Source organism: Chaetura pelagica, unplaced genomic scaffold (genome assembly GCF_000747805.2).
Source record: "Chaetura pelagica isolate M959 unplaced genomic scaffold, ChaPel_1.0 scaffold607, whole genome shotgun sequence".
In the NCBI taxonomy this organism is placed as follows: Eukaryota; Metazoa; Chordata; class Aves; order Apodiformes; family Apodidae; genus Chaetura; species Chaetura pelagica.
In genome coordinates this window covers 501,865-527,105 of record NW_009953960.1, presented here as the reverse complement: position 1 = coordinate 527,105, position 25,241 = coordinate 501,865, and the positions used below count along the sequence as shown (strand labels likewise).

The following is a 25,241-nucleotide window of genomic DNA, read 5'->3' as shown; positions in this document are numbered from 1 at the left end:
TTATTGTTTTTATTATTTCAGCTATTTCTTTTCAAGAATTTGTGGCATGCTTGAAAGATGTTAATTGTCTATCCAGAGAAAGATAATCAAGTGACAACTGAAAGATATTTACACAGGCAAAGCAATCAGTTGCTTCAAACAGCAAGCTGCCAGAGGAGGAAAAGGGCTTTGTGGGCTGGTGGTCACCAAGGGTTTCAGCTGGTTACTTCTAGAAGCATGAGGTACCTTCTCCATCCAGTGCCCCTTGCAGCAGCAGCAGCCACACTCAAACTATATCAAAAAGAATAAACTCTTAAGGAGTTTTGTGTATCTCAGGACTTCCTCCCCCTTTCAGCATCTACCTTTCCCTTCTCATGGTAAGAGCAACAAGACCCAAGTCTCTTAGCTTCATGGGAGCAAGGTTCACTTTTGTCTTTTGTGCTGAAGTGCCTTGAGCCAACTCTTCACATTATTCATGTTGATTGTCAGATTAGACTGAGACAATTAGACTGAGATTGGTCAAGGTCTAACCAAATTAAATCACGTTCTTACAGAAAACCACTGGCTTACTTAAGCAGAAGTCAAGGTACAGTTAGGACTAAAATGAAAGTGGTTTCTTTTCTTGACACTCTTGGCAAAAGTCAGGTCAAGACATCACATTCTGGGAAAAGCTCTGAAAAACCATCCCCTTAAATAAGGATTTTGTACCTTATTTTATCTACTTTTAATTTCAGTTTCTAAGCTGCTCTTAACCAGATTCATTAATACATTAGGGTATAACTCTCATTGGCAATGCAAAACACCTTAGTCCCACTTGCATCAGCAACTAATCAAAGTATTACCAAGTTTCTATTAAAGTTGTAACTTACCCTTGCCCTCCACTATGAACTGATAAGCTAACACAACTATTTGAGATTTAAAGAAATACCCTGGCTTTATTTTCTTTATGAACAAACAAATATGTTTATTACAAGCTTTTTGAGTAATATGGTATTTTCCACATAGTAACACCTGCAATTTATTTATCTCAAAGAAGTGTCATAAATCTGCACTTTCTCTGCAGAATTAAAATATTTTAATAGGATCAGCAGGTCATAGATTCAATGACACAGTAGGACTGTTATTGCCCATTTTTAATCAGTCGTTTTGCTGGGAGATTTAAACATTTAAACATTAAAACTCCTGTATTATTTAAGTAAAAATTCAAGCCATAGTCGCATAATACTAACTGTAGATTAGAAGTCTGTGTTGTTTTTACTTGTTTATTATCATTGTTCATTTCTGTTATGGAACAGGAGTTATTCCATTAATAGCTTCAACTGCTTAAGTAACAAATGTAAAATTTAACTCCTAAACCTCAAGTCTATTGAACTGAATGCAAAATCTTTCAATGTAGCAGCCACTACACCATACTACTACTACTACATAGTAATGTTTTAAACAAGTAAGAAGCCCACACTCACTTCACCATTGCTGCTGGGTTTTTTTAACCTCATTTTTGCCAGGATATTCTCAGTGATTTGTCAGTACCAGGACTTTCCCCATTTAAAGCAGCATGGTTGTGTATCAGTTGAAGCCTCAGCTAAGGATGAGATGTTGAATGTGGGATGTCGCACATGTTTGTCAGTATTACATGCTGGAGAAGGTGATGCACTGGCTCAGAATCCTTGTGAGTGCTGCTTTGTGTGTAGCCACTAACTGAGAGCTGCCAAGTAAGTAAAAAAAAAAATATTATTTGGACCAAAATATCACCAAAAATCCCCAGAGGAACATTTTTATTAAAACAATAAAAATTAAGGTACACTAATAGAAGGTGATCACAAGTTCCACCCTGTTCTGAAGAAGTAATGTTGTGAAGCTGCAAGTATTGAATTGATATTGATTTTTTACTTCTTAATATTAAATTTAGTTTTAAAATTCTATATTTTTCTAGATTTCTTATTCTAGAACCTGCTGTCAATTATAACATTGTTCTCCTTCTGTATGTTTTTATATGATGTTTAATCTCACCATGGTTTATTAATCTTAGGAGTCATTAAATAGGTAACCTGTTTTCTATGTTGACATTGTAAACTTGCTTCTCAAAGTTAAGACCTTTTACTCAAATCTCTTACTTTGTTTCATATAGTCTAGAGTATCTGCTGCACCTTAAAACTCTACCCAATGAGTTTTGTATTTCCAAATTTTGTAAGGAATTTCATAAACAAGACTTTGACAAAATACAGGCTTAGAGCAGTGATACACTCTTCCCCATAATAATTTAATAAAAGCTCAATGATTTTTTCTCAACCTATATAGTTGATGGCAGTAGTAAAATTCTATCATCTGATAATCAAATTTCCTGTGTTAGATATTTAGATATTTCTTCTGTTTGGATAATTCATTTTCTCTAGTGTCTCTTATCATTGTCTATTCACTTTCAGGATTTTTTAATTGATCCTGAGGCTGACTCTTATTAAATATTCCTGAATTTGGTAAAATGTCAAAAAGTTGTATTCAGCCATGCCAACTCCATGCTATTCCAGATTCTCTTTGGGAAATTTTCTCTGCTTGTGGTGATCTGTCTTCTAGTCAAGGTTAACAACAATCATGGACACTAATAAGTAGGGAAAAAAAGCAAACTCCAGATTTCTGTAATCTTAAAAGTAGAGCCTGTAGAAGCCTAAAATAATTTGCTGCTAGCTAAAGGCATTTCTTCACATTCCTCCCAACAAATCATAATAAAAGTTAGACAATTTTATTATGGTCTATTAGATTTAATCTTCCTAGATCAAATAATTTTTCAAGTGTTTTTAACATAGGCCAAATTTTCTTCAATCATAAATTGTAGGGATTGGCCCTCATAGCCTGTGGGAGGCATTTTTCCATTTGTACAATTTGAATTGATTAACATGGTATTTTATCTACAATTTCCTTCCTTGCAATAACTCTAAATGCATATTAAAAGTATCTGAATGTATTAAAATGCAGTAAAGTACAGTCCGTTTGTGGTTCAATTAATATTTACAATTAGTAACTAGTCACTTTGCAAAGTCATCAACACCCACAGCAGCCTGTTGCAAATATTTATAAAAAATAAACTTTTACTTTTGGCAGTAATACTCAAATAAGTATAACCCAGACTGGACTGTAACAGCTGCAGTTCACTGTAGCTGGATGCCTTGACATTGGTTTCATCTCACGAAGCTTTAAGCTCTACCTCTATCAAGAATTGGGTACTTGTAAGGCACAATCCAGAGGACATTTCTAGATGTGAACATCAGGATGAGGCAAACTGGATTCTAGAAGTGTCTCTTCCTCTGACTGCAACCCAGTGGTTCTAGAAAACAAATTCAAGCTGCCATGGAGATGTCAGCATTTGGTGAGAGGAACCTATGGTGTCTGCAGTTACCTTTTAAAAATCATGTCAGTCTGGTTAATCTCACTCCAAAATTGAAATATGCAGGTTTTCTTTTACTGTTTTTAACTGTGATGTCTTCTGTCACTGCCCTTCTCAGCTGTGTCAGTCATGGCCACACTGAGACCTGATGAGGACTCAGCCTTGGCAATGGCTCCTCCTCAGAGTGGCTACAAACATCTGGCTCACAAAGCCTCATTCAGACCAACCACTCACTAGTGTCATCCTAACCTTAAAACCATTCTATTTTTACCAAAACACAAGCTTACATTTTAAATAATAAATTTTATATTTTATATTTACAGTATCTTTTTAGAATTTATATTTTTGTATTGAGTGTTTTAATAATTTGTATTTACATTCTGTTTTTTTCAAAACAGAAACTCTGACAGAGTCTTTCGCAGGTGTGCCAGCTTTTATGTGCTCAAAAGACACTTCAGCATGAAATCTGAGAGATCAATATTTTGAAATATAGCAAAAAATTAAAGCAAGGCTCAACAGTTATTTCATGTAAATAAATAATTAAAATACAGTAATTAAAATACTCTAGGGACAAATCCTGGTGTTTCATGTCCAAGCTGTGTCATGTATAGCTTGTTTGTCAAAATGTTGTTGGAAATAAACACTGTTCATTTATTTTAACTTAGCAAGTTAACCACAAATAACATCATCAAGTCCTTATCTTGGCTGACTTTGGAGATCATAACAGATAATTTAATAATACAACAGAAGCACCCAAATTTTGCTCACAGTAAAGTCAAAAGGGATAAGAAGCCTAAATATTGTTGCCACACTCAGCCAACACTTGGCAACCATTCAGTGCAGCAACATTTACTGGTACAACAATACGTAGTATTGTTTCTTTCTGCCTGTTTTTGTCCTTCCTGCCAAAAACTGCAAGCTTCTTTGGCTAGCTGGATGAGAAAGGCAAAACCAAGTGAAATTAGGGAACAGAAAAGCTAAGCTGGGCTTCAGTTCCTGGATACTGCTCACATGGTGTCCTGTTCACCTAAACACACTGTAAAAGACAGATTAGATAAGGTTCATTTAACATTTGTGTTGTTTATTCAGCTTGTATCTGTCTCATCCCATTAATAGATCATCAGACAAAATACAATTATTGCAGAAAGTCAGTGGAAAGTTATTTAAATAGGTAATTACAACACTAGTAGCAAAACCAAAGCTGTTGTTCAGCTGAAGTTACCCTGGCAAAAATAGAAATATGTCCTTTCAAGGGAAACTTCCAAAAGCCACCCTCTAAATGGGACTTTTATGTATTACTTCATCTCTTTTCCATCTTCATCTTCTATGATCTTTTAACCACGTTTGCTGTTTCTTTAACATAAGACAAAATACTTCTGCCAGAATTTACTTACAAATAGCTCTAATCTATTCCTTGGTGACCCGTAGCAATTCTGGCAAACAACCTGGTTAGGCTAAATACAGTTTTCTCTCTATTTTCCTTATTAACCAAGACATGAAGAAGCTAACAAATAACCTTCTTAGCATCATACTTACAGTGCAGTTTAAGCATAGTTCTGGACCTCATGTTCCCCTGCCTATGTTTCTACAGAATGAGAACACATCAGTAGAGTCAATATGCCCTAAGTCCCATTCTAAGTAAAGGTGTTTCTTGATGCATGTCATTACAGAAAAATGCATTCCTATTCTAGCTATTTCCAAAATGGTTACTTGCAGATAGTCCAGCAACATACTGGAATTACCAGAGAAATTCCTGTTTATGAGACTTCTGTGGGTATGTTTCTAATCCTTGATATATATATATAGTATCAGGAAGAACTTCTTTACTGTGAGAGTGACAGAGCCCTGGGACAGGCTGCCCAGAGAGGTTCAAAACCCACCTGGACATGTTCCTGTGTGATGTGCTCTGGGTGATCCTGCTCTGGCAGGGGGGTTGGACTGGATGATCTTTTGAGGTCCCTTCCAACCCCTAAGATTCTGTGATTCTGTGATATGTAGTATGTCTGTGTCCCATATAAGACAGACACAGAGCAAGAGACTAAACTTGAGGAAGCCTGAGATACACACAAATATCATTCTTTTTTATGTTTCAGTTTGACTTCGTGGAGCTTCTTGATGGAAGACGTCTACTGACACAGGAGGCAAGAAGCTTAGAAGGACCTCAGCGGCAACACAGAGCTTTCGTGCCCTTGGCCAGCCATGAGACAGGGTTTATCCAGTATTTAGATTCAGGAATATGGCATTTAGCCTTCTACAATGATGGCAAGGAGTCAGAAGTGGTTTCGTTTCTTACTACTGCTATTGGTAAGCATTTCCTGTATTATTCCTAAACTCCTAAATGTGCCTTGAGGCTAGGTATTAACAAACAGTCAAATTGCATGGCAGCTTGGTGTGGTTTTGGAGAGAGTGCTTGTAGGACATGTGTTTAGCAACATGCTGAATGCTGCTAGGCCCTGAGTATCTAACATATATTTATAGACCTTTATGTAACTATATCCATAGTGAGATTCTACCCAGTGCCAAAGGTGGATTACAAGCTTAGAATTCCCTGCTTCGTTTTCTTCCTTTGAGCTTCTCTTTATATAGTTTGGTTAGTTGGTTCATTATTTTTTTTTCTTCTTTCTGGGGTAAGGTATAGGAATGATTGAGGAGCTCAATGCAGCATCATGCAACAGTTTTTGGTGTGACAGAGTCATGCCTTTGAGCACTGTCAGAATTACTCAAGCTGGAGTTCAAACAGAGTATTAGGGTTAAAATGCCAATAAGGAACACAGAAAACTTGGTAGTAGGATCAACAAAAGCAGGACTCTCTATTTCTCTTTGCTTACATAAAGAAGCTGGTGTTTCTTAAGAAGAAAAAATTTACTAAACAAGACTCTCAGTTTCTCTGTCAGTTTAGTACAACAGCAACAATTTATTGCAGTCCAAGGAGGAAAAGATGCTCCCAGTAGGCTGCCTGACAGCCTTGCACAGAGGATATTCTTCCTCATCCACCCTGTAAATATCAGAATCTGTTTCTGACTCAATAATTTTTAATTATAAATTCAACTGACCTGTAGAAACTGTTCATATACCAAAATTCATTTGTTTGTAATTTAAAGATTGCACCATAAAACAAGCACTCAGATTTTTTCTAGCCACAGTGATTGTTTAATGGACTTTTTCTTTGCTGAAAAAAGCACTCATTCTAAACCTGCCATTAATCCCTCTCCTATAAGAGGCACTGGTGTTGAGTCTCAGCTGTCTGCAATAGTTACCCAAGAGCTAGTGGCTGTAATTTGTCTTGGCAGGTTAATTGGAAGTTTTGTTATTAAAGCAAAGTCATTAAGATCCTAATATTCCATTTAGCTCTAAAGTTTATCTAATGCAGAAGTGGAAACACTGATACAATGCTCTGGGTTAAATTTAAAACATGGAAATGCACATGTTCAATTCTGTTCGCAGTTAGGCAAGTCCAGAAATAGTTGCATGTTAGCTTATGAAGTTGAAATCTTGCTTTACAGAATAGGGGTTTACTTTCACTTAGTTTATGTTAGCGATTTGAGTTTTTCCTTACACCAACCACCTTCTGCCCAGAAAACCCTCCAGGTACTCTTCTAAAAGCAACAGTTTTTTTCCTATCTAAGAATTTATTCAGTTTCAAATTTCCCATCACAAGAAAATCAGTAAGGCTCTCAGAGCAGAAAGCACTTTTAAAGCACAGTCAAAAGTTGCTGTATTGTTCAAAGTAATGCTAAGTGTTCTAGCCAGACTTTTCTCTTGGCCTCATTGCACTAACATGAGGGGAGGGGAGGAAGACAAAACATTCTTAATTTGCCTTTGAACAGTAGGGAGTGTTGTGGGTGAGTAGTATGTCAGAATATCTTTTAGGCAATCCTAATGTTTTTGGTTTATACTCTGCTGTACCTATTATATATTCTATATATCCCCTGTTGACCTTGATCCATTCTGTGTTTCAGTACAAGGAAGTTTTCTTCTGCTGTACAAGAAAGAGCTTTGCCTCATACATGGGAATCACTCTGCTCACTGGCAGCTGTACAGCAGCACAAAACTGTAGTGTACAGGAAAAACTAGGTACAAGCAATGCACTTTGAAACTCACTTGAGATAAACACAAATTTGAGATAGGAAGATGTGGCTTCTTGGTTAGAATTTAGAGAGAAGTGCAGCAATTTTGTAAGTACCATAAAAAAATGTAGTAACCTTAACGAGTTGGTGCCTTTCTTCCTAGTCCAAATTTCAGGAGCCTACTTAAAAAAACAAACTGACAAAACACAACAAAACAAGGCAGATGTTTTGTGTAAAAGTACTCTAAACCTTCAGAACCTTTCTAGTGTATTTGTGAGGTCTGGCAAGACATGGCTGCTAGATTTTAAGTCTGTATATACTATACCAATGTAGTGTTATAATTTTTGTCAGTGCCAGAGTAAAGAGGATACAGCAACTTGATACAGTGTTTATGACCCAGGGTGTAAAATTGCCATGCCAAACAAATAAATCAAGTCACACTTGATAGGGGCCTTAGATCTATCTGTGTGGGGTGAGGAACCTGTAGAGTTGTGTTGACTGTCAGAGGTGAGCTGCCATTTGATTTGATTTCTGTGGCAGAAGCGCACAGGAAAATCTCCCTTTATCATTGCACTGACGTAGGGCTTAGAGTGAAAGCGTGTTTGAAAAGTGTAGCTGTGATGCAGGAAGAAGTAGGATCTGGTGATCTGAGAAGAGGACCAGCAGCCTGGAACTTCTGAATTCCATTTGGTTTGATTCTGTTTGCTAATTCTGACCCAGCCCAGGGTCATGCTTCAGCTGCTCACTATGTAAAATTGAGGAGAGTGACATCTCTCCAGAGATTCTGAGAGGGTGATAAGAACTGCTGAGAAAATGCATTAAGTGTTAATTAATGATCATAGATAACAGTAGAAAGCACAAAACTGATAATGGGGATCATAATGATAAGTTCAAAAAGCCAAAGTGTGCAGTTGTTCCTCAGGCAAAACTTCCCTGTGAGTAAGCACTCACCTGAGTAAAGGACGATAGCTTTTACTTCAATAATAAAAATGGTGAGTGCTGATTTTTCAAGTATATTTTCAAGACTGAACTTTTCAGAACCAGGAGAATCACTGCAGCCTCTGTATGACAATATCATGTGCAATTACTATGCAGTGCTTGTCTGGACTGATTTGGCTTCCACTATTCTAGAGTAAACTGGGGTAAAATGGGAAAAAGTATCTGTATTCCCACTTTGAGAACAGACAGTTAATTTCATAAATTGTGAGGCTGTCCATCATACAGTTTTCGAATCCAATAGAGTTATAACTAAATCCACTCAGGGATGTTAGTACTGATTTTGAGGGCAGGAGGTGGCAGCTTAGCCTGTTTTCTAAAAGGATGTGAAATTATCATCACTAAAGAGTGAGGTGGTGTCAAAATGTGGGCCAGTTATGTGTCACCACATGTAAACCTGGGGAGGACACAGCATCGTAATGTCTGTCAGAACTCATACTTCTGCATAACACAGAAAATTCAGGTGGAGGGAAAAAAAAGATTATCCTGGGACATTTTTCATCTTTTAATAGCGTTTTTATATCCCATTCCTCTGAATTACAACACAAGACATTATAAAGGAATGGACAATCAAGATCTCTCAATAATAAATTAACCTTTTTGTAAATGACATTGATGGCACTTCCTGAAATTTCTAATAGAAACACTTCTCTGAGAAGTGTCTTGTGGATTCACCTCTTCCTGATAGTGGTAATTTATTCAGAGCAATCTTGTATAAGTGGAGCAAAATAGTAGGCTGAGGAATCAGCTGGAGCCAGGACATATGAGACAGATATGTTGGCCAAAAATCTGCTCAGTAAAAGCAAGAAACATCTGAGAGCCTCAAAACAGTGTCTGTATAGTCAGAGAGAAAGTGTCTTCCGGCAGCTGTTACTGCTGGGCTCAGCCAAGCTTGGCTGTGCAGGGCCACTGAGAAATCAAAAGGAAAAGCAAAATGAGCTGGCTGTGAGAGGAGAGCATCTCTGTTTACCAGCATGACACCCAACAAGCAAAAGGAAACACATGTAGAACACCTGTGACAGGATGTAACTACACAGAGTTCAGCAAGGCCAAGTGCAAGGTCATGCCCACAGGTTGGGGCAATCCCAAGCACAAATACAAGCTGGGCAGAGAATGGATTGAGAGCAGCCCTGAGGACAAGGACTTGGGGTGTTGGTCTGAAATCCAACCCACCCCCATACAGTCTCCAGGACAGTAGTTCACACACAAGGATACAGCAGAGAGGGAGCACTTCACAATAGGACTGAGCCTGGGGAAGAGAGAAGAAATTGCAGGGCACAGAGGCAAGCATGGGACTGGGAACTCTCCTTGTGCAAGCAAGTGACAAGAATTACTCTTCCTTAGCTCTGAGTGAAAATGCCTTAGTGTTTAGCTTGTTCTTAGTGAAGTGAAAAAGAAGAGCCTGAGTAGCTCAAATTTGTTTCTCTTTGCTGCCTATTTGTAGGCTAACCTAAGCTCTACCAACTTCCAACTCAGTGGGGATGCATAAGTGTGATCCACTTATAGTCTCAAAGCCAATCACATTATTTGCACTTGTTTTGCTACTGTTTGGAAAAGTCTACACTGGTTGCATGCAAATATCAAGGAGCCATAGTACTGTGCAGACTAAAGTGGGGTGTTATCTGCTCTAGCACTTTCTTTTAGCTCCTTCATGCCTGAGTTACTTGACTTAAAACTCTCCCATGTACAATTAGCTCTTCAGGACTCTGAATGAGGAAAAGTGGTTTTAATGCCCAATCTATCCTTTTCCAAACTTCTCCTTGGGCTATATCCAGAAAAAAAGAGGCTGAAAGCTGAGCAAGTAGTTTGCTGAATAGGACCCTTTAACTGCTAATGGGATTCCAGCTGCTCCATGGAAGTGCTCAGTTACTACAAGTGTTGTTCTCCCTTGTTGCATGAGTATGGTCATCTCACCCCTTCCACTATTTCACAGAGGGACTTCGGGGCACTTCCACCCTGTGGTAACCCTCTACAGATAGTAAATTACTAGCGTGTTCCTTCCTGGTCTCACAACCCTTTTCTTGCTCTACACAGAAAAAGAAATATAGTGCCATATGAGACACATGACAGGGAGGAAAATCAAAACTTTGCTTTTGATGGTATTGATCTCTCTCCTGCAAAATAACAGCAGAGCTTTGCATGCTCTGCAAATAGTTTTTTGCCTCCAGCTCTTTGTGTCCCTTTACAAGCCTTTGCTTGACAGGCACTCTGTCAGATGGTCAGTGCCTTTTTTGATTACCCTCTTGTTTCTGCTGCCTCTTTTTTGATACTGTTTCCTGCATTCAGCTGTTACCCAGGTTTTCTGAGTGTGATAAAGATTGTAAGGTCTCAGTCAGGTAGTATTTAGAAAAGATCCAGTCTCTCAATTCAGGCAGGAGGCAAAAAGGCATCTAAGAGTCCCTTCCAGGCAGTGTAAGTTTTTTCCCTTGTGAATTTGCTCTTACGATGTTGGGTTGACAGGTCTGTTTGACTGAAAACTTAGGGTTATTGACAGAGTAGATTCAGGTTGTGCTGCAGCACTGAAAGGTGTCTTCCACTAAATATCCAGTTGGCCACAGGACTTAAGGTACTTTGGCGAGAGTTAAGTTAGTTCCTTCAGAAGGATGGCAAGACGACAGGAGATTGTCATCTCCATGTTAAGCAAATCCAGCTTCACTTGATAGGAAAGGCATCTCCTGGGGAGACGGAAACGTGGGGAGAACTTGGTCTGCCTGAGCTTTTCAGGAGCTGCAAGAGTTCCTCTCTCCAAGCAGGTGTAGTTGTGTGCTTGGTGAGATTTCTCTTTTTCATCCAGTCTATGCATAAATCTAATCTATTTCCTTTGTAGGGTTTATTAAAAAGCAAACATAGCTGAGATGGGTTCTGGAAATGGAAAGAGGGTTGTGTGGAGCTGAAACTTCTCACATTAGTTTGCAACTTCCCGTGGCCAGAATTTTTTATTTTTCCTCTTCTTGGTAGAACAGTGATAAAGTTTTTTAGAAGCATAGCAATACAAACCTTAACACCTGATCACCTAGAAATCAGCAATACCTTTATCAATGCCCCCTTAAGCTTTTCACCTTTTTCCCAAGGACCAATGAGCAGTCTCATTTCCCAGTGAAGTAAGGCAAGAGGATGAGAATGTCCCACTGTTGGAGTTTATCTCCCTGTCTTTTTGGACAACTCCTAACAAATTAATCATTTCTTCTGGTTCTTAAATCCTCTTCAGCTTCAGTCAGTAATTTGGACTTGTTTCTGTGGCACACCCTTCCTCAAATGCTACCTCTGTCTTTCTGCCTGCTTCAGCTGGAGCTGCAGCACTCCAAGAAACCTGAAGACAGACCAATCTGTTAAAATCTACATGTTATTTGTGATGACCTTTTTTCTCCCTACAAGTGTCTGAAACAATTGTTACATAACAACCCTGTTTCCCAAGCCCTAATGGCAGTTAAAATTATTATTTCAGGGTTTTCTTTTGAAGACGTAAGGCATCTCTAATTAAGAGGAAATTAGGGACACATCTGAAAGATAATGAAATAATAAGAAGCCTGTAAAGGTCAGATACTTGGCTGTAAAAACTTCCACAGCTGCTCTTTCCATACAGACTGTATCTCTTCATTGATGCACTGTGAGAAAAATGTAACAGTAGAAATTTGCAGAGTATAAAGCTTGTTTAACTTTAGAGCAGAGATAGAATAATTTACTTACTGCTACTCTTGAGTTTTTTCTCTCTCTCTTTTTTTTTTTTAATATGTTTGGTTTTATATATGTACACTCTTCTTTCAATAGATCTTATGATTATAAGTGATAATTTGGGTGGGGAAAGTAAACAAGCAGACACATCTTTTCATTTATGTTGTTGAACAAAACAAATTAAGCCACATATGTTAAGATAGCTTAGATACCAGTAAGTATTCATCTCTGTAGAAGCTAGACATCTGAATGTCTTTAATGATCCAGATTTTGTCTGGTTTTGATCCTGCTTTAAAGTGGTAGAAAACATGAAGGTAGATTTGTCTTTTTGAAAACCTTTGTCTACGTCTGTATCACATGGGCTGGTAGCCTTGAACTTGCTTGTCAATGTGCTGTTTGCAGGCAGGCAAGTTCTCTTGATCTGACAGAGCTTGTACAAAAGGTTTATTGATTGATGTAATTACTTTAGTTTTAGGGTCAAGAAATGGTTTATTTAATACTGAAGTTAAAGCCTTTTTTTCTTGGTCTCTGTTATTTCTGTCCCCTTTTTCAGTTCAATCTTTTTTTCAGAACAGCAGAATTCTGCCTTAATAGCACAGCATATTGTGCTATCTGAGGGTTTCTGGAGAAATGTGTAAAACAGTGCATATGGTTTTTGTTTTTACACTTTTGTATATAGCTCTTTCCGTGCACTCCAGACTGCAGGCTAATGTAAGCACAGCTTGTTTTATTCCTGTGTCCTATTACCGAGCTGCTAGAACAGCTCTGTGCAGACTTTTCATTCCCTGAATGCTCCCCTGCTAAAGCACAGAAATACACTTGTGGGAGTTACTCACTTTGACAAAAGGAGAACCCTTTCAGTACTAGAACAACAGACTTTTTAAAGACTTAATTTTTCTAAAGGAGGTATTCAAATGTATATACTTGCATGTGGGACCACAGAAGAGAACAACAACAATGGCACCTCAGGAGTTACTGGACCAATCTCTCCCTTTGCATGGGGTCCAAGTGGCATGAGAAGGGCATAGTCTGCACAGTAACTCCTGGCATATGTTGACTTTTTAGATGATAATGACTAGGCTGTGTATTAGATGTGTGGCTCCTTTCTTTTATCTAAGAGCTACAGCAGTCTCAGAAAAAGAGTTTAATAAATGATGTTAAATGGATTTTTTAGAGGGCTTGCTGGAGTGTCTGAGAAGGAACATGCTTTGACCAAGTTTGTGCAGCGAGTCTACTAGAGGCATAAAAGGAGCAATGAGTTCTGTTTTTTGTTGGTTTGTGGTTTTTTGTTTGTTTGTTTTGTTTTTTGTTTTTCCCCTGTGAATACCACTGAAGGCTGAAGGCAGTTGTCTGAGCACAGGCATCTAGTGGCACCTGAGATGCCCCAGGAAACTGAGGGCATCTCTACAGCAGGGCAGATCTGACATAAAAACTTGAGGAGACTCAGGCCCTTCTGCAGCAGTGGCTGGAGACCAAGTATGATACTTGAGAGCATGTCCCTAGCAGCAGGCACTGACCTAACTGAACCTCAGACATCAGTCATTCCAGCCAGTGTGTACTCATCCTTTTTTATCAGGCTTGGATGTATTTGCTAAAGACTTTATATAAAATGAAGGTTAATCTTTAATGCACCCATTAGAACATTGCCAAGGTTTCATGGCATTTGCTTGATCAAATGAGATCACATTTGAGATCCTCCCTGTGTGCAAGAATTATTTGCCTTTTTTTCCCCTAAAACACAACAACTTACAACATCATTTCAAATGAAACTCAAAGCCAGCTTTAGCCTTGCCCTGAGCTACAAAAACAGAAATTGTAATGTACTGAATGTGAAATAACTTCCCAGTTGCTAGTGCAGATCCAGAAGTTGAACTCTGAAGGCTGAACAATTGTTATTTCCTATATTAGTTTGTAACAATTTATGAGAGTGGGAAGGAAAAAAAAAAAATATCTTTGCAATCCCTTGGGCAAATTTGAGGATATCCAGTTCATTTACTGGAGTGACATTCAGGACTAAAAATATTCCAGCTGCAAGAAAGGAAAGCTAGGAGTAAAAAACATGTTCATAAGGTGCCTTTCTAGATCTCCACAGCACTGTCATATGGATGGTACAAGTATGGGGTTAAAGTGTTACTGTAGTTAGAAGTTGTGTTGTAGAAGGAAGAAGAAGGGTTCAGCACAACAGCTACTCTTTGTTTAAAATACTTAATTTTCTTTTTCCCCAGCTAACTTCTAACCTGTGATCACATTTCAAGTCCCTTAAAACAGAGGGTTTTTTCAGATGGTCAATATACAGTTCCTTCAAAACTATTTCATAGATCCATTTGTGCTTTTAGCAGTTCTCACATTCTTAAGGAAGAAAACAGTGTTCCCTGTATATCCCTGTGAACAGCAGAAATGCATGAGGAAGACTTCCTAAAAATTGCCATGGTTCTGACCCCAGTGAAGACAAAGGAGATTTAACTATTAACCTAAAAGGGAGTATACATAAGCCAGTGACCAAGAGCTCTTGAAATCCCAATGCATCTTATGCTTCCAGCCATCTGAGAGCTTTAGATTAAAAGGCATTCTGCACTGGAAAGATTTATTTTTAAAAAGGAAGCAGTTATAGAAAGGAATGAATCAGTGAGATAAAGCTCTCTCTGAAAGGGTAAACGAAATTCAGACCAAATGTGGCACAGGCTTCTGAAGTATTTGGGCTTTTTCTCATCTTCATTTACTCTCCAAACTATTCCCACTCGGTCCCTGTTTCTGTAATACAGAAGTTCAAAAATAGTGCACAAAAAAGCTGTTTTTTTTAGTATTTCCAGCTGGGCTTGGAGTCAAATGTGCTTGAAATAGTGTGAGAAAGACTGACATTATTGCAGTGAGAGCCATTTGAGTACCTGGATGGAGATCTCAAGCCAGGCCTAGAAGGAAAAGTCCAGACATCTCAAGGGGGAGTGTGTTCACATGATGTACTGTCAAATTTGGCAAACTCAACAGCTCTTGATGGTTTCAATAAGCAATCCAAACTGAACACCAAACCTTTCATGCTTCACCATCATCTTTAACAAGGATTCAGCCTCTAGAGTCACTGCTGGCTGGAGCAGGTATTTGCTGTCAGTGCACTGATGGAGATGTGGGGTGTCTGTCATTGCAAAGGGCTTTTTTAGAAAAAAAAAAAGGAAGTTTCTTCTTACAGAAGAGTGGGGGGAGAATAACATGCAATTGGATACTATGATTACTGTACTTCACTCTGGCTTTCCAGAATCAGGGGTGATTTAAGGAGCTGTTTAAGGGGCTGCTTGCCTGGTGCCTTTCTTATAATTTAGCATCCTGATACCTGCCTGTGAAGGTTGGAATTCCAGTGGGATAAGAGAGCAAAACATGGTGTTATGCATGGATCTTTAATTAAAACAGACCACCTAGCCTTCAGAAAAAGAAAAAAAAATATAAGTAAAAATCTGGCACAAGATCAAGTGGCATTAGCAGGATCAGCATCACACTAGGTGCCCTCCAGAAACGGAAACTGTGAAAGAGCACTCAGAAATAGCAACTGAGTTTCCATGATGCTGTCAAGGCTCTCACATCCCTGGTTGCCAGGTGTGGATTACTTGAGCTAGAAATGTAAAAGCCTTCTAAAACACAAATGAAGCAGCAAAATCAAAATCTCAGCAGGTGAGGATGTACCATAAGAAGGAATCAGTCCTTTCAAACTTCAGCTGGGGAGGGAAGAGGAGGAGCAAGAGAATACCTGACCCAGCATTTCAACATTTCCTTTGTTTCCAGGGCTTTACACACACACACACACAACACCCTCACCCCCCTTTCTTTTTTCTTTTGGCTCATAGTGTCAAATCTGATGGTTTGAGATGTCTGAAACCTATTTTATTCCCTCTCGCCTCCACGTCTCCCTTGGCATTGTTATCACAATTCCAAAGGCAAGTGACTGTTCTCTAGACTTAGAATTCAACCCACCCTGCAGTGAAATTCAATTGAGTGGCATCATTTCTTTGAAAAATAAACAAGACTGCAAGCTCTGCAACTGGGAAGCAAATTAAATATGTTCACAGAGCCTTAGAGTTTTCTTTGCCTTTCATGTTATACTGCATGACTTCCTATTAAAATTATTGCTAACATAGTTGGGGCAGTGACAGGGATCATTTTTGTGAAAGAGAGATATTCTTGCAATCAGCTTGTAGGTGACAGCTTTATCCTGGATAAGCAAGTCTAGAAGAAAGAATATGTGGCATGCTAAGGTTGCTGTGGTGCAGCAGCAGAAAATAAGGTGAAATAATGTGCTGTCCCTTCACTCTCCCATGGGATGTGGTTCCTTGTAGGGTGAGAGGGATGCTGTGCACTCCTCATGGCTCTTTTTCGTTGATATGTCTCACACAGAGGATTTCAAAGTTAGATATGAGTTATGGAGTCTAACTACCTGCTGCCCTCCTCCATGAGTGCTCCTTTCCTCACAGAAAAACCATCTTCTTTAGCCAGGGGAACATAATTAGGGAGAAATAGGTCAGTGGACAGTCAGGAACGTTTTTTTTCAGTGTGACAATATATATATTAATTGGTTTGGTACAGTACACAATTCTCTGAGTGTTTGATTTACCTCCATTTTTGTATGTATTTGATATTCTTAAATTAATGCATGTGCATACACAGAGGGTTGAGATTTATAAGGAAAGCACAGAACCTTTTGTTACACCAGTTGATACATATCTCCCCAGGTTGGTAGACTGGATGATGTGGCAGTTTACTTAGGTTCAGGAGCTTCATGTGTCTTCTCACCAGGACAAAGCAAAAGACTTTGAGGCCATTTCTTGTGTAAAGGTGGAGTAGACTGCTAGGTGAAGAGATCAAACAGTGAGGTTACCTAAAAAAAACCTTATTTTTTTCTTTTTATCTCACTTCTAATATTGAACATTCTTCTTATGACATGGTTCATTTTCTTTGAACCTTTATTCCAGGAACTGAGATTAACATTGATTCTTAGGAAGAAATTCTTTACTGTAAAGATGGTGAGACACTGACACAGGTTGCCCAGAGAAGCTGTGGCTGCCCCATCCCTAGAAGGGTTCAAGGACAGGTTGGATGGGGCTTGGAGCAACCTAGTTAAGTGGGAGGTGTCCCTGCCCATGATGGGGGATTGGAACAGGAATGATCTTTAAGGTCCCTTCCAACCCAAACCATTTTATGATTCTATGATTAAATATAGTTCTTCTACTGTAGCACTATTCCTACATGTTTCTGACAACAAGCACTGCCAGTTCCAGAAGAACTCTTTGAGGTTATTGTATGAAATAGCTAGATTTGAATTCATACAACCACACTGCACTGAATGGCATTTCATCAGTTCTTAGAAAGCAGCCATGGTGCTTATTAACTCCCAGGAAAGCTATTGTCTTCTATTGCCAGCTAAATAACTATTTTTTTTCCTTGCCAATAGATAGTTGCCTCTAAATGCCAAAGAAATGATGATGCTGGGTGGCAAGTTTAGGCTATAAAATATTTATCTTTAACACACAATTGTGTTACTGCAGCCTCTAATAGGATTTGGTGTCAGGCAAACATCTGCCTTGGCCTCTGGCCCAAAGATATCGAAACAAGCTATTAAGTTGAATGTTGCATAGTAAATAAATAAGGCAGAAATACTGTTAAAGTAGCTGTACCACTGACCAACAAACTGGTCGAGTACATAAAAGAGGAGTCCATCAAGAGTCTAACAGTTTGTCTGCCTCCTTAATATGTTTACTGTATTTCATCTGGATAAAGGTAATTCATGTAGGTAATTGTAAGCCAGGCTGATGGATCTTTATAGAGCTCACCACAGTAGAGGTGGCTTTCACAGGGCTTTTTGTCAGAAGCAAAGTGGTCCCCTGAGCAGACCATTAGCCTGAGAGCTTTGTTGCTGTCACATGAGTCAGTTTATGATATGAAGCAAGCAGTGTATTTGTCTCTGCCTTATATTACCAAACTAAAAAAAAAAAAAAAAAAAAAAGGAAATTGTAACAATTAGCATTTTCTTGTTGAGCTTGGTAATATTCTTAAATGAAAGAAAGTGTAGTGTGAAGTCTCATTATGGGCAGGGGCAGGATCATGCCAGTTTATAGCTTCTGTCAGGGTAAGGAGTGACTGCAGTGGGGAAACAAGCAGTGAGATAAAGTTTCCAGCCAAGTTTCCCTCAAAATCTACCAGCTGTGAGATTACTTGTGCTGAGAAAGCCTCTTTAGCCTAATGGCAAACATCACATCCTCAGCAGCTGTAAGTCAACATAGTGCATGAGGTAAAGCTGGTTTGCTCCAGACCATCGTCTATTTATTTCTCTGATTTGATAATTAAAGCTCTTGAGCTGAAAGTGCCATAAAGAATACTTCAGAAGAAGAGTTTTGCTCTTGGAGAAGTCTAGGCTTTCACACTTAATGAATCTTTTCCATCTCTCATTTTGATGGATCTAGAAACACTTTTGTACATCCTTCTTTTCCTGAGTGAGGTAGGCAGGACTAGGGTAGGCAATACCTGCTATATCAGGCAAAGGTATTTCTATACCATTTTCCAAAATGAGACAGTGTGGAATTGAAGACCTTGTGTCTCATTATGGTGTTTACTCCTTCTTTCAGAAGAGATCTGGATGGTTACAATATTTATTCAGGAAATTATTTGGTTTTTTCACTTACTAATAGGATTTTGAAGCTGGCAGGACAATTACTTTGATATATAACTTTCTGCAATTCCTATTAAAAGCCACACCACCTTGGGTTTTGCAGGTTTATCCCCAGTGTGAATTGTTTGCTTTTAGTAGGTCAGCTCCTGTTGCTGTTGATTTTTGGAAGGTGCCATGGGAGCTGCATTTTGAATGTCCTCTTTGGACACGATAGCAAAACCATATGAAAGCATCATGCATGATCCATTGGCTGACCCTCCAATTAATAATCTTTGCCCTTTCCAGCTGGTGTCAATCAGATCACTTCAGAGATTTGGAAGCCAAGAGAAAGATGTGGGAGTCAGACTGAAAACAAAGAACCTATAATTCTTTCTAACATAGTGAACTTTAATAATTAAACAAAACAAAACATTGTCATTGTTCTCTAAATCAGTTCCCATGGCACTATTCATAAAACACCATATGGAATTCTGTATATTTTGGAAAATATCCTGTTATTTACACAATCAGCTTACAGAATAAGCTGTAGAATAAAGACTATAACCTAGACATAACTGCAGTGGCCTGTTTTTACTTATGGATTGACAGTTTGTCAGCTCTATAGCCATGTCAACTGTGGACATACTTAGAAAACAGACAGTTGCTTTGTGACACTAATTTAGGGGCTCCCTGAATGTTAATGAGTTTGATCTCTTCTTGTCGTCTGAGCCCCATTAGATAATAATTTGGCTAAGTCCTTGCTTCTGAAAATCTGTCAGTTTGATTTTTCATTTTTTCTAGGGTTCCCTCATCATGACTCCCTAATTTCTTATGCCAAGTCATCCACCTTCTCCTGTTTAGCTTGAAATTTAAGTATTAGAGCAGTGTGGATAGCTCTATATACACATTATGTGTGCATTTCAGAAGGGCAAGAAAATTAACTCAGCTGTCCAACTGGTGCAGTCTGTAACCACTTATAGGAAATTTAGTCCCAGGATGAAGAAGGAGGGTTTTATAGGAAGTCTTAAGTGAGTCTGACTTGCTAATGCCTGCAATCTTCAAAGTAAAAAGAAAATCCAGTTTATGATTGTACCTAAGAATGAAAATAGGACCAGGCTCAGTAGCACAGACACAACTCTCAGACTTGTTGCTCACAAGCCTAAGTCACCAGGCTTTTTTGTTCTCATTAGCTCTGGAGGTCATGAGAGAAAAAATAATAATTTAAAAAGGCAGGTTAATTTAACACTTCCTTTATGGAGGTTTGTTTTTGAGCTGTTTGGGAGCAGCTTTGAGACGTGTACTGCGTGAATCTTCATCGCTTTTCAGGGTTTATTCTCAGCAGTGAAAAACTTTGGGGGGTGTGCAGAGACCTTAATTGCCCTGAGTCACACCAGGGAAGTCAGTATCCCTAACTACTAAAAAATGGTAAGTGGCACGAGCCACTGGAGGGGAAGAAGTTCTTTTACTTTTTACTTCAGCTCGTCTCCACCAGGCAGGTTATTCCAGGGCAAAGTGTAAAATGCAAGAACCTTAGAAATGTTACTTTTAACTGTAATAGAAAAATAAGCAGTGAAGTAAGATGAAGGAATTTTTAAGGTCTTACTGTATTATTAATAGTATAGGGTGGTCAGGCCACAATTAGTTATTGAAGTCCATTAGTGAAGTTACAATGTGTTTCATACATCTGTTTTTTATTCCTTTTGTGTTGGCCACAACATGTTATGATGAAGTTAGGGCAAACTTGCAAACAAGGGTCTGGGAAATCAAGGACCGAGGGAATAGTAAGATATGAATATATGTGAGCATATTAGCACTGCATTTTTGTGAAGTAAAGTGGCAGTTCTGTACATGAACCACAAAATATACGTGAATATTTTTTTGACATGCAATAATGTTGGTCACTGTGGATGGGATCTGACCAATTGCAGGTGTCTTTTATGACAATATCTATGCCCGAATCAGTCAGAGGAGGAAAGGGAGCACCATGAGAGTAAATGGGTTTACCCTAAGAGTCAGGAAAGTTTGATTACCTAAACACAGGTATGGTCCGTTTCTGTGGTCACTCTAAAATTTGGGATCCCATTGCACGTAGCCAGTGTAGTGGATGACAGTCAATCAGTTTAACTTACGGTAGAAATCTAGTTGGTGTACCAAGTCTTGCCTGTCTTATTCTAGACATCACAAGTACATCAGGTGAACCACACTATAAATGCAAAATATGATTTCCAGTAACAAAGGCTTCCCTTTAGCTGATGTGGTGCTTTGTTGCACTTTGGAACAGCTGCTGTGCCTGAGGTTACATTGGTTTTTAGAGGTCGCTTTGATTTTTTTATTGTTTTGCACATATAAAAATACCAAAACAGTTGTATGGATATTTTACTCCTTTTCAAAGACTTAATTTAGACTTTTAGAGCAAAAGCTTAAAAAGAAACCTTCTTAAAAGAAAAATTAATATACTATAGGTAGTTGTCATAACACTGGGAGTCTGTCCTACATCAAGCACTGACATAGCTATTCCCATTCCCTGCAAAGATCATGGATATGTAACCTCTAATGCTGCAGCTTGCAGTCCTGACCCAGCAGGACAGTGTGAGGGTGAGGTTTCATAAGACATCTTGAGTCCTGTGCTGATGCTGAGTATTGTGGCCCTACACCTTCTACTCCCACTTTTCAGGCAGTAGAAAACAATTCACTTGGTTTTTTTTCTCAGCTGCATTGGGTTTTTTTTGTGCTCTGCACCTTCTGAGCCTGACCAACTCATTGAATCATCTAGCAAGTGCCAGAACCAGTACAAAAAGACAGTGCTTAGGCTTGTACATAAGATGAGAGGAGAGATTAGAGGAAAAGGAGTGATCTTTCAGCAACAGGAGCTGTTAATATTCTTGCCTGCCTCATTATTGTGTTTCACAGTATTCATACTCTGCATGTTCTTCATATGTGTGAGTATGTGTATGTGCACCAATGAATAACTTATTTTTTCTAAATTCCTAAATGTGTTTCTTGAAGACAAGAAGGATATAAACATTGTAAAAATAGCATTAAAAATGCATAAAGCTTTTTTTTTTTTTTTACTTTTCAGCAGTGAAAACATCACAAAGTTCTGAAGATTGTATACATACAGGCTAATTTTTCATGTACAGGGTAGAGTTGTGTTTATACTTGCTATTAAGTGAGAGTTAGTGTACTATATATCAGCTTAAATGCACAAGCCCTGAGTTGCTATTTCTTTATTCTAGGAAGGGTGGCTGGTTGATCTAAAGGTGGTAGCTCAAGTCCCATGTGTTGCCTCCATGCTGTGGTTGTATTTCCGTATGCCATAAAGTGAATGTCTGCTTAAGTCTTAGAAAACTGACTGCAGTTCCTTGTACCTCCCTTGTTGTGTGGATCTATCTGGTTGTGAGATGTCTGATGCCAAGGCTTAAAACATAAATGCTTGAAATTGTTTTTATTATTTGAAACTGCTGTTACTCTTTATGAATGATTAAATTACACCACGGCCTTTAAAATGTCCTTCAGAAACCTCTGTTGTTTGGAGAACACCCACCCAGAAACAGGCCTCCTTTCATTTGTGATTAGAAACTAATCTGCACATCTCTGCTGCAGCTGTTTCTCTTCACTTGCATGGATAGGAAGTTTACAAATATCTTTGCTACCACAAGGCCTCCTGAAGCACATCCATGAAAGCACAGTCATTATTCACGGCTGAGATTTCCACCCCTCTCTCCATTATAGATGTTCCACTGATGCCCTCCCTGTATAACTGAATCCAGTTTTAATCTGATATGCATCTCCCTCCGAGAAAATGTGAAATAATAGTGTGGAATGAACCATGGTATTCCATCATCTTTCCAAGCCCCACTCACATTTACTCAATCTTCACTCACAGTTTAATAAAGAAAATAAATTTGTTTTCATTCTCTTTTTGATATGTGATGTTTACCAGCTTGTGTTCTTTTATGAAAGGTAATTTTTAGCCCCAGTATTCTGAACTGTCCTCAAAATCAAAGTGCTAGATGACATTTTGCTTACCTGTTAACTTTCCTTGAAGGATGAATAGCCAGTGTTTTTGCCAAAGTCAGGGAATTTAGGATGATAACTAGAGACAGGAGAAAGTGTGGAATAGTCCCATTCCTGTTCCACCAAGATACAATAATAGCCCCAGCACTTTGGGCTGTTTGTATATTATTGCAGAATGAACTAGAAGACATAGGATTGGAAATAATTCTTCCTCAGGCAGACAGGATGAACTGGGGTTCTGTGTTCCATGAACTTCATAGGGGAACTTTTCTGTCATAGCTCAGCTCCTTTTGGCATAAACAGATGCCCAAGTTCACTTCTCCCAGCCAACAAAATTGGAAAAAAAGATGCATGTTCTGCCATGAGAATAGTGCACGTCACTTCTCTCCAATAAATTCAGAGGGAAAATGGTCAGAAAAATAAGACAAAAGAAAAGAGATTTGGAAGTTTTAGGTACTGAGTCAGGACAAAGCCTGATGGGTACTGAGGAGCTGCAATTTAATTTTAGGATTTGCAGTCAATCTGCACTGATGTGTTACCGTTGAGCTGTCCATTGGTGTAAATGCATGAGCACTGTTTAGTGGAGCTCAGACTAATGCTTTCAGCCCCAAGAGCACTGACTGATTTGAGGTTCCACCTGTCCTGCTATCCAGAGCCCTCTCAAACTCAGAGGTGTTTTCAAGTATATGAATTCTCTTTTGTTTTGCAGAATCAGTGGATAATTGTCCCAGTAATTGCTATGGGAATGGAGACTGCGTGTCTGGGACTTGCCATTGCTTCCTTGGCTTTCTGGGGCCTGACTGTGGCAGAGGTAGGAATTTATACTTTGTTTACTCTTCCCTTCTCTCCTTCAGCTAACATTTTTCTTGTTGAATTGATATTCCTGCCTTTGCCTTTTGCAAAGTATGCTTCACCCAGCCTAGGGATGCTCCCGTAGAATGGAACAGGTTGCATCTATGGATTTCTTTGCTAGCAGTCTTCATGTCTGTGACCTTAGCAGCAATACCACCCCACAGCTACAGATGGAGAGTCAGAGTGTCACTCTGGGAATTTTCCCCCTGGGAGCAACTTTAGAAACACGACTCAAAAATGTGGCATTGTTGTTTTTCAGCAGAGCACTGGATCACTGTGTGGCACGAACCTATGATGTTACTTTCTTTAAATTCACTGATTATACAAAAAATAAGTACCTTTTTCATTGCTGCAGGCCCCACAGGTCTACCTGAGCTCTGAATAATCACTGACAGCCTGGCTGTGGGGAATGGGGCAGGGTTAGAGTGAGGCTAGGAGTAGAGTAATGGCAAGAAGAACTGGGTATTCTAGCCAAAAGTGAAAATGTTTGGACAACTGGGAAGAAGGCCTAGCCCAGCAAGCAATACGTTTCTTGTACTCAAGTAAAAGATACTTTTAATAAATGTTTTTTTCGAAGGATTTTCATTTGACCTGATTTTTAAACATTTAAAAAACAAACTGAAGTACTTTTAGTAAGAACACGTTTCAGACCAAGAAATCAAAATGTTGCATGTGGGAAATGATAGAATGCTGTGCATGAACCTTTTCAAGGCCTTTTTTGGCTGAAACAGTCCTACAAACTAAGCACAGATTTATATATTCGGAGAGAGAAGTAGTGTAAAAAGTTAGTGCCCACACAAGAAGCTTTGCTAAGGCAACAGGTCAGGCCTTTACCCCAGCCCACTCCTTCTTGGGAAAGCAGCCTGGCTCCTTCCCAAGATAGAGCTAAACTCTGTCCAACCCCATGTCCTCTCCTCCTCCAGCTGAGCTGGGGTCACATCACCGTAGCCCAGCCAAGAGATAAGGATGGCTACACACCCTGTGGAAAGCTCCCTGCTTAGGGAGTGTGGTCCAGGCTAAAACCCCAGAGGTGTTTCAGAGTTCACAGCCCAGTAAGATGGATGTGGCAGTCTGCATCCTTGAGAGCTATAATGTCAAGCTTCTTGCTGACTCAGGTTACACTTGGTTTGCATTTCCTTACACGTGGTTTGCATTTCCAAGCTCCTTTTCAAATCCTTAGAGCTGGAGACAAAAGGAGGTTTTTTTACATCTCCCTTAGAATAGTCACATCTCCTAACTTAAGGTAGGGGCAGAATTTCAGGGTTTGTTCCCCCCAAAGTTTCCTGCAGAGTCAGTGGAGGAGAAGTTCCTTCACTGTGAGGCAAGATATTTAAACTTTTGTTCCGAATCCGCTTCCAGAGGAGCTTACCTCCCTTCATGGGTTATATACTTAGCTTTCAGTTGAGCCACATGAGTATGTCTCATTTCACAAAAGAGTACTTGCTCTGGCTGATATGAACGCCTTTGATTCAGAATCACCTGGCTTCAGATCACAGATTAACGTCTGGAGTGTCAAAATGCTATTTGTGTATGTATTTCTGCCCAGTGAGCTTGTTAAATGGATCATCTTTCCATGAGCATGAGATGCAAGGGCCTCAGTGTTGGTTTCCTGTTCGCTTTCAAGGGAAGCTAAGATGCAACTTTTGACCTA

General features: G+C 39.1%; 1 protein-coding gene across 1 annotated transcript in view; it reads left to right on the top strand.

Annotated features, from left to right (window-relative positions):
* Positions 1-25,241, top strand: part of TENM4 (teneurin transmembrane protein 4) — a 358,617-nt gene that overhangs the window by 179,427 nt on the left and 153,949 nt on the right. The window contains exons 8-9 of the mRNA XM_010001914.1: positions 5,452-5,662; positions 23,448-23,549. Coding sequence (XP_010000216.1) covers positions 5,452-5,662; positions 23,448-23,549 — 313 coding nt within the window. The remainder of the gene's footprint in view (positions 1-5,451; positions 5,663-23,447; positions 23,550-25,241) is intronic.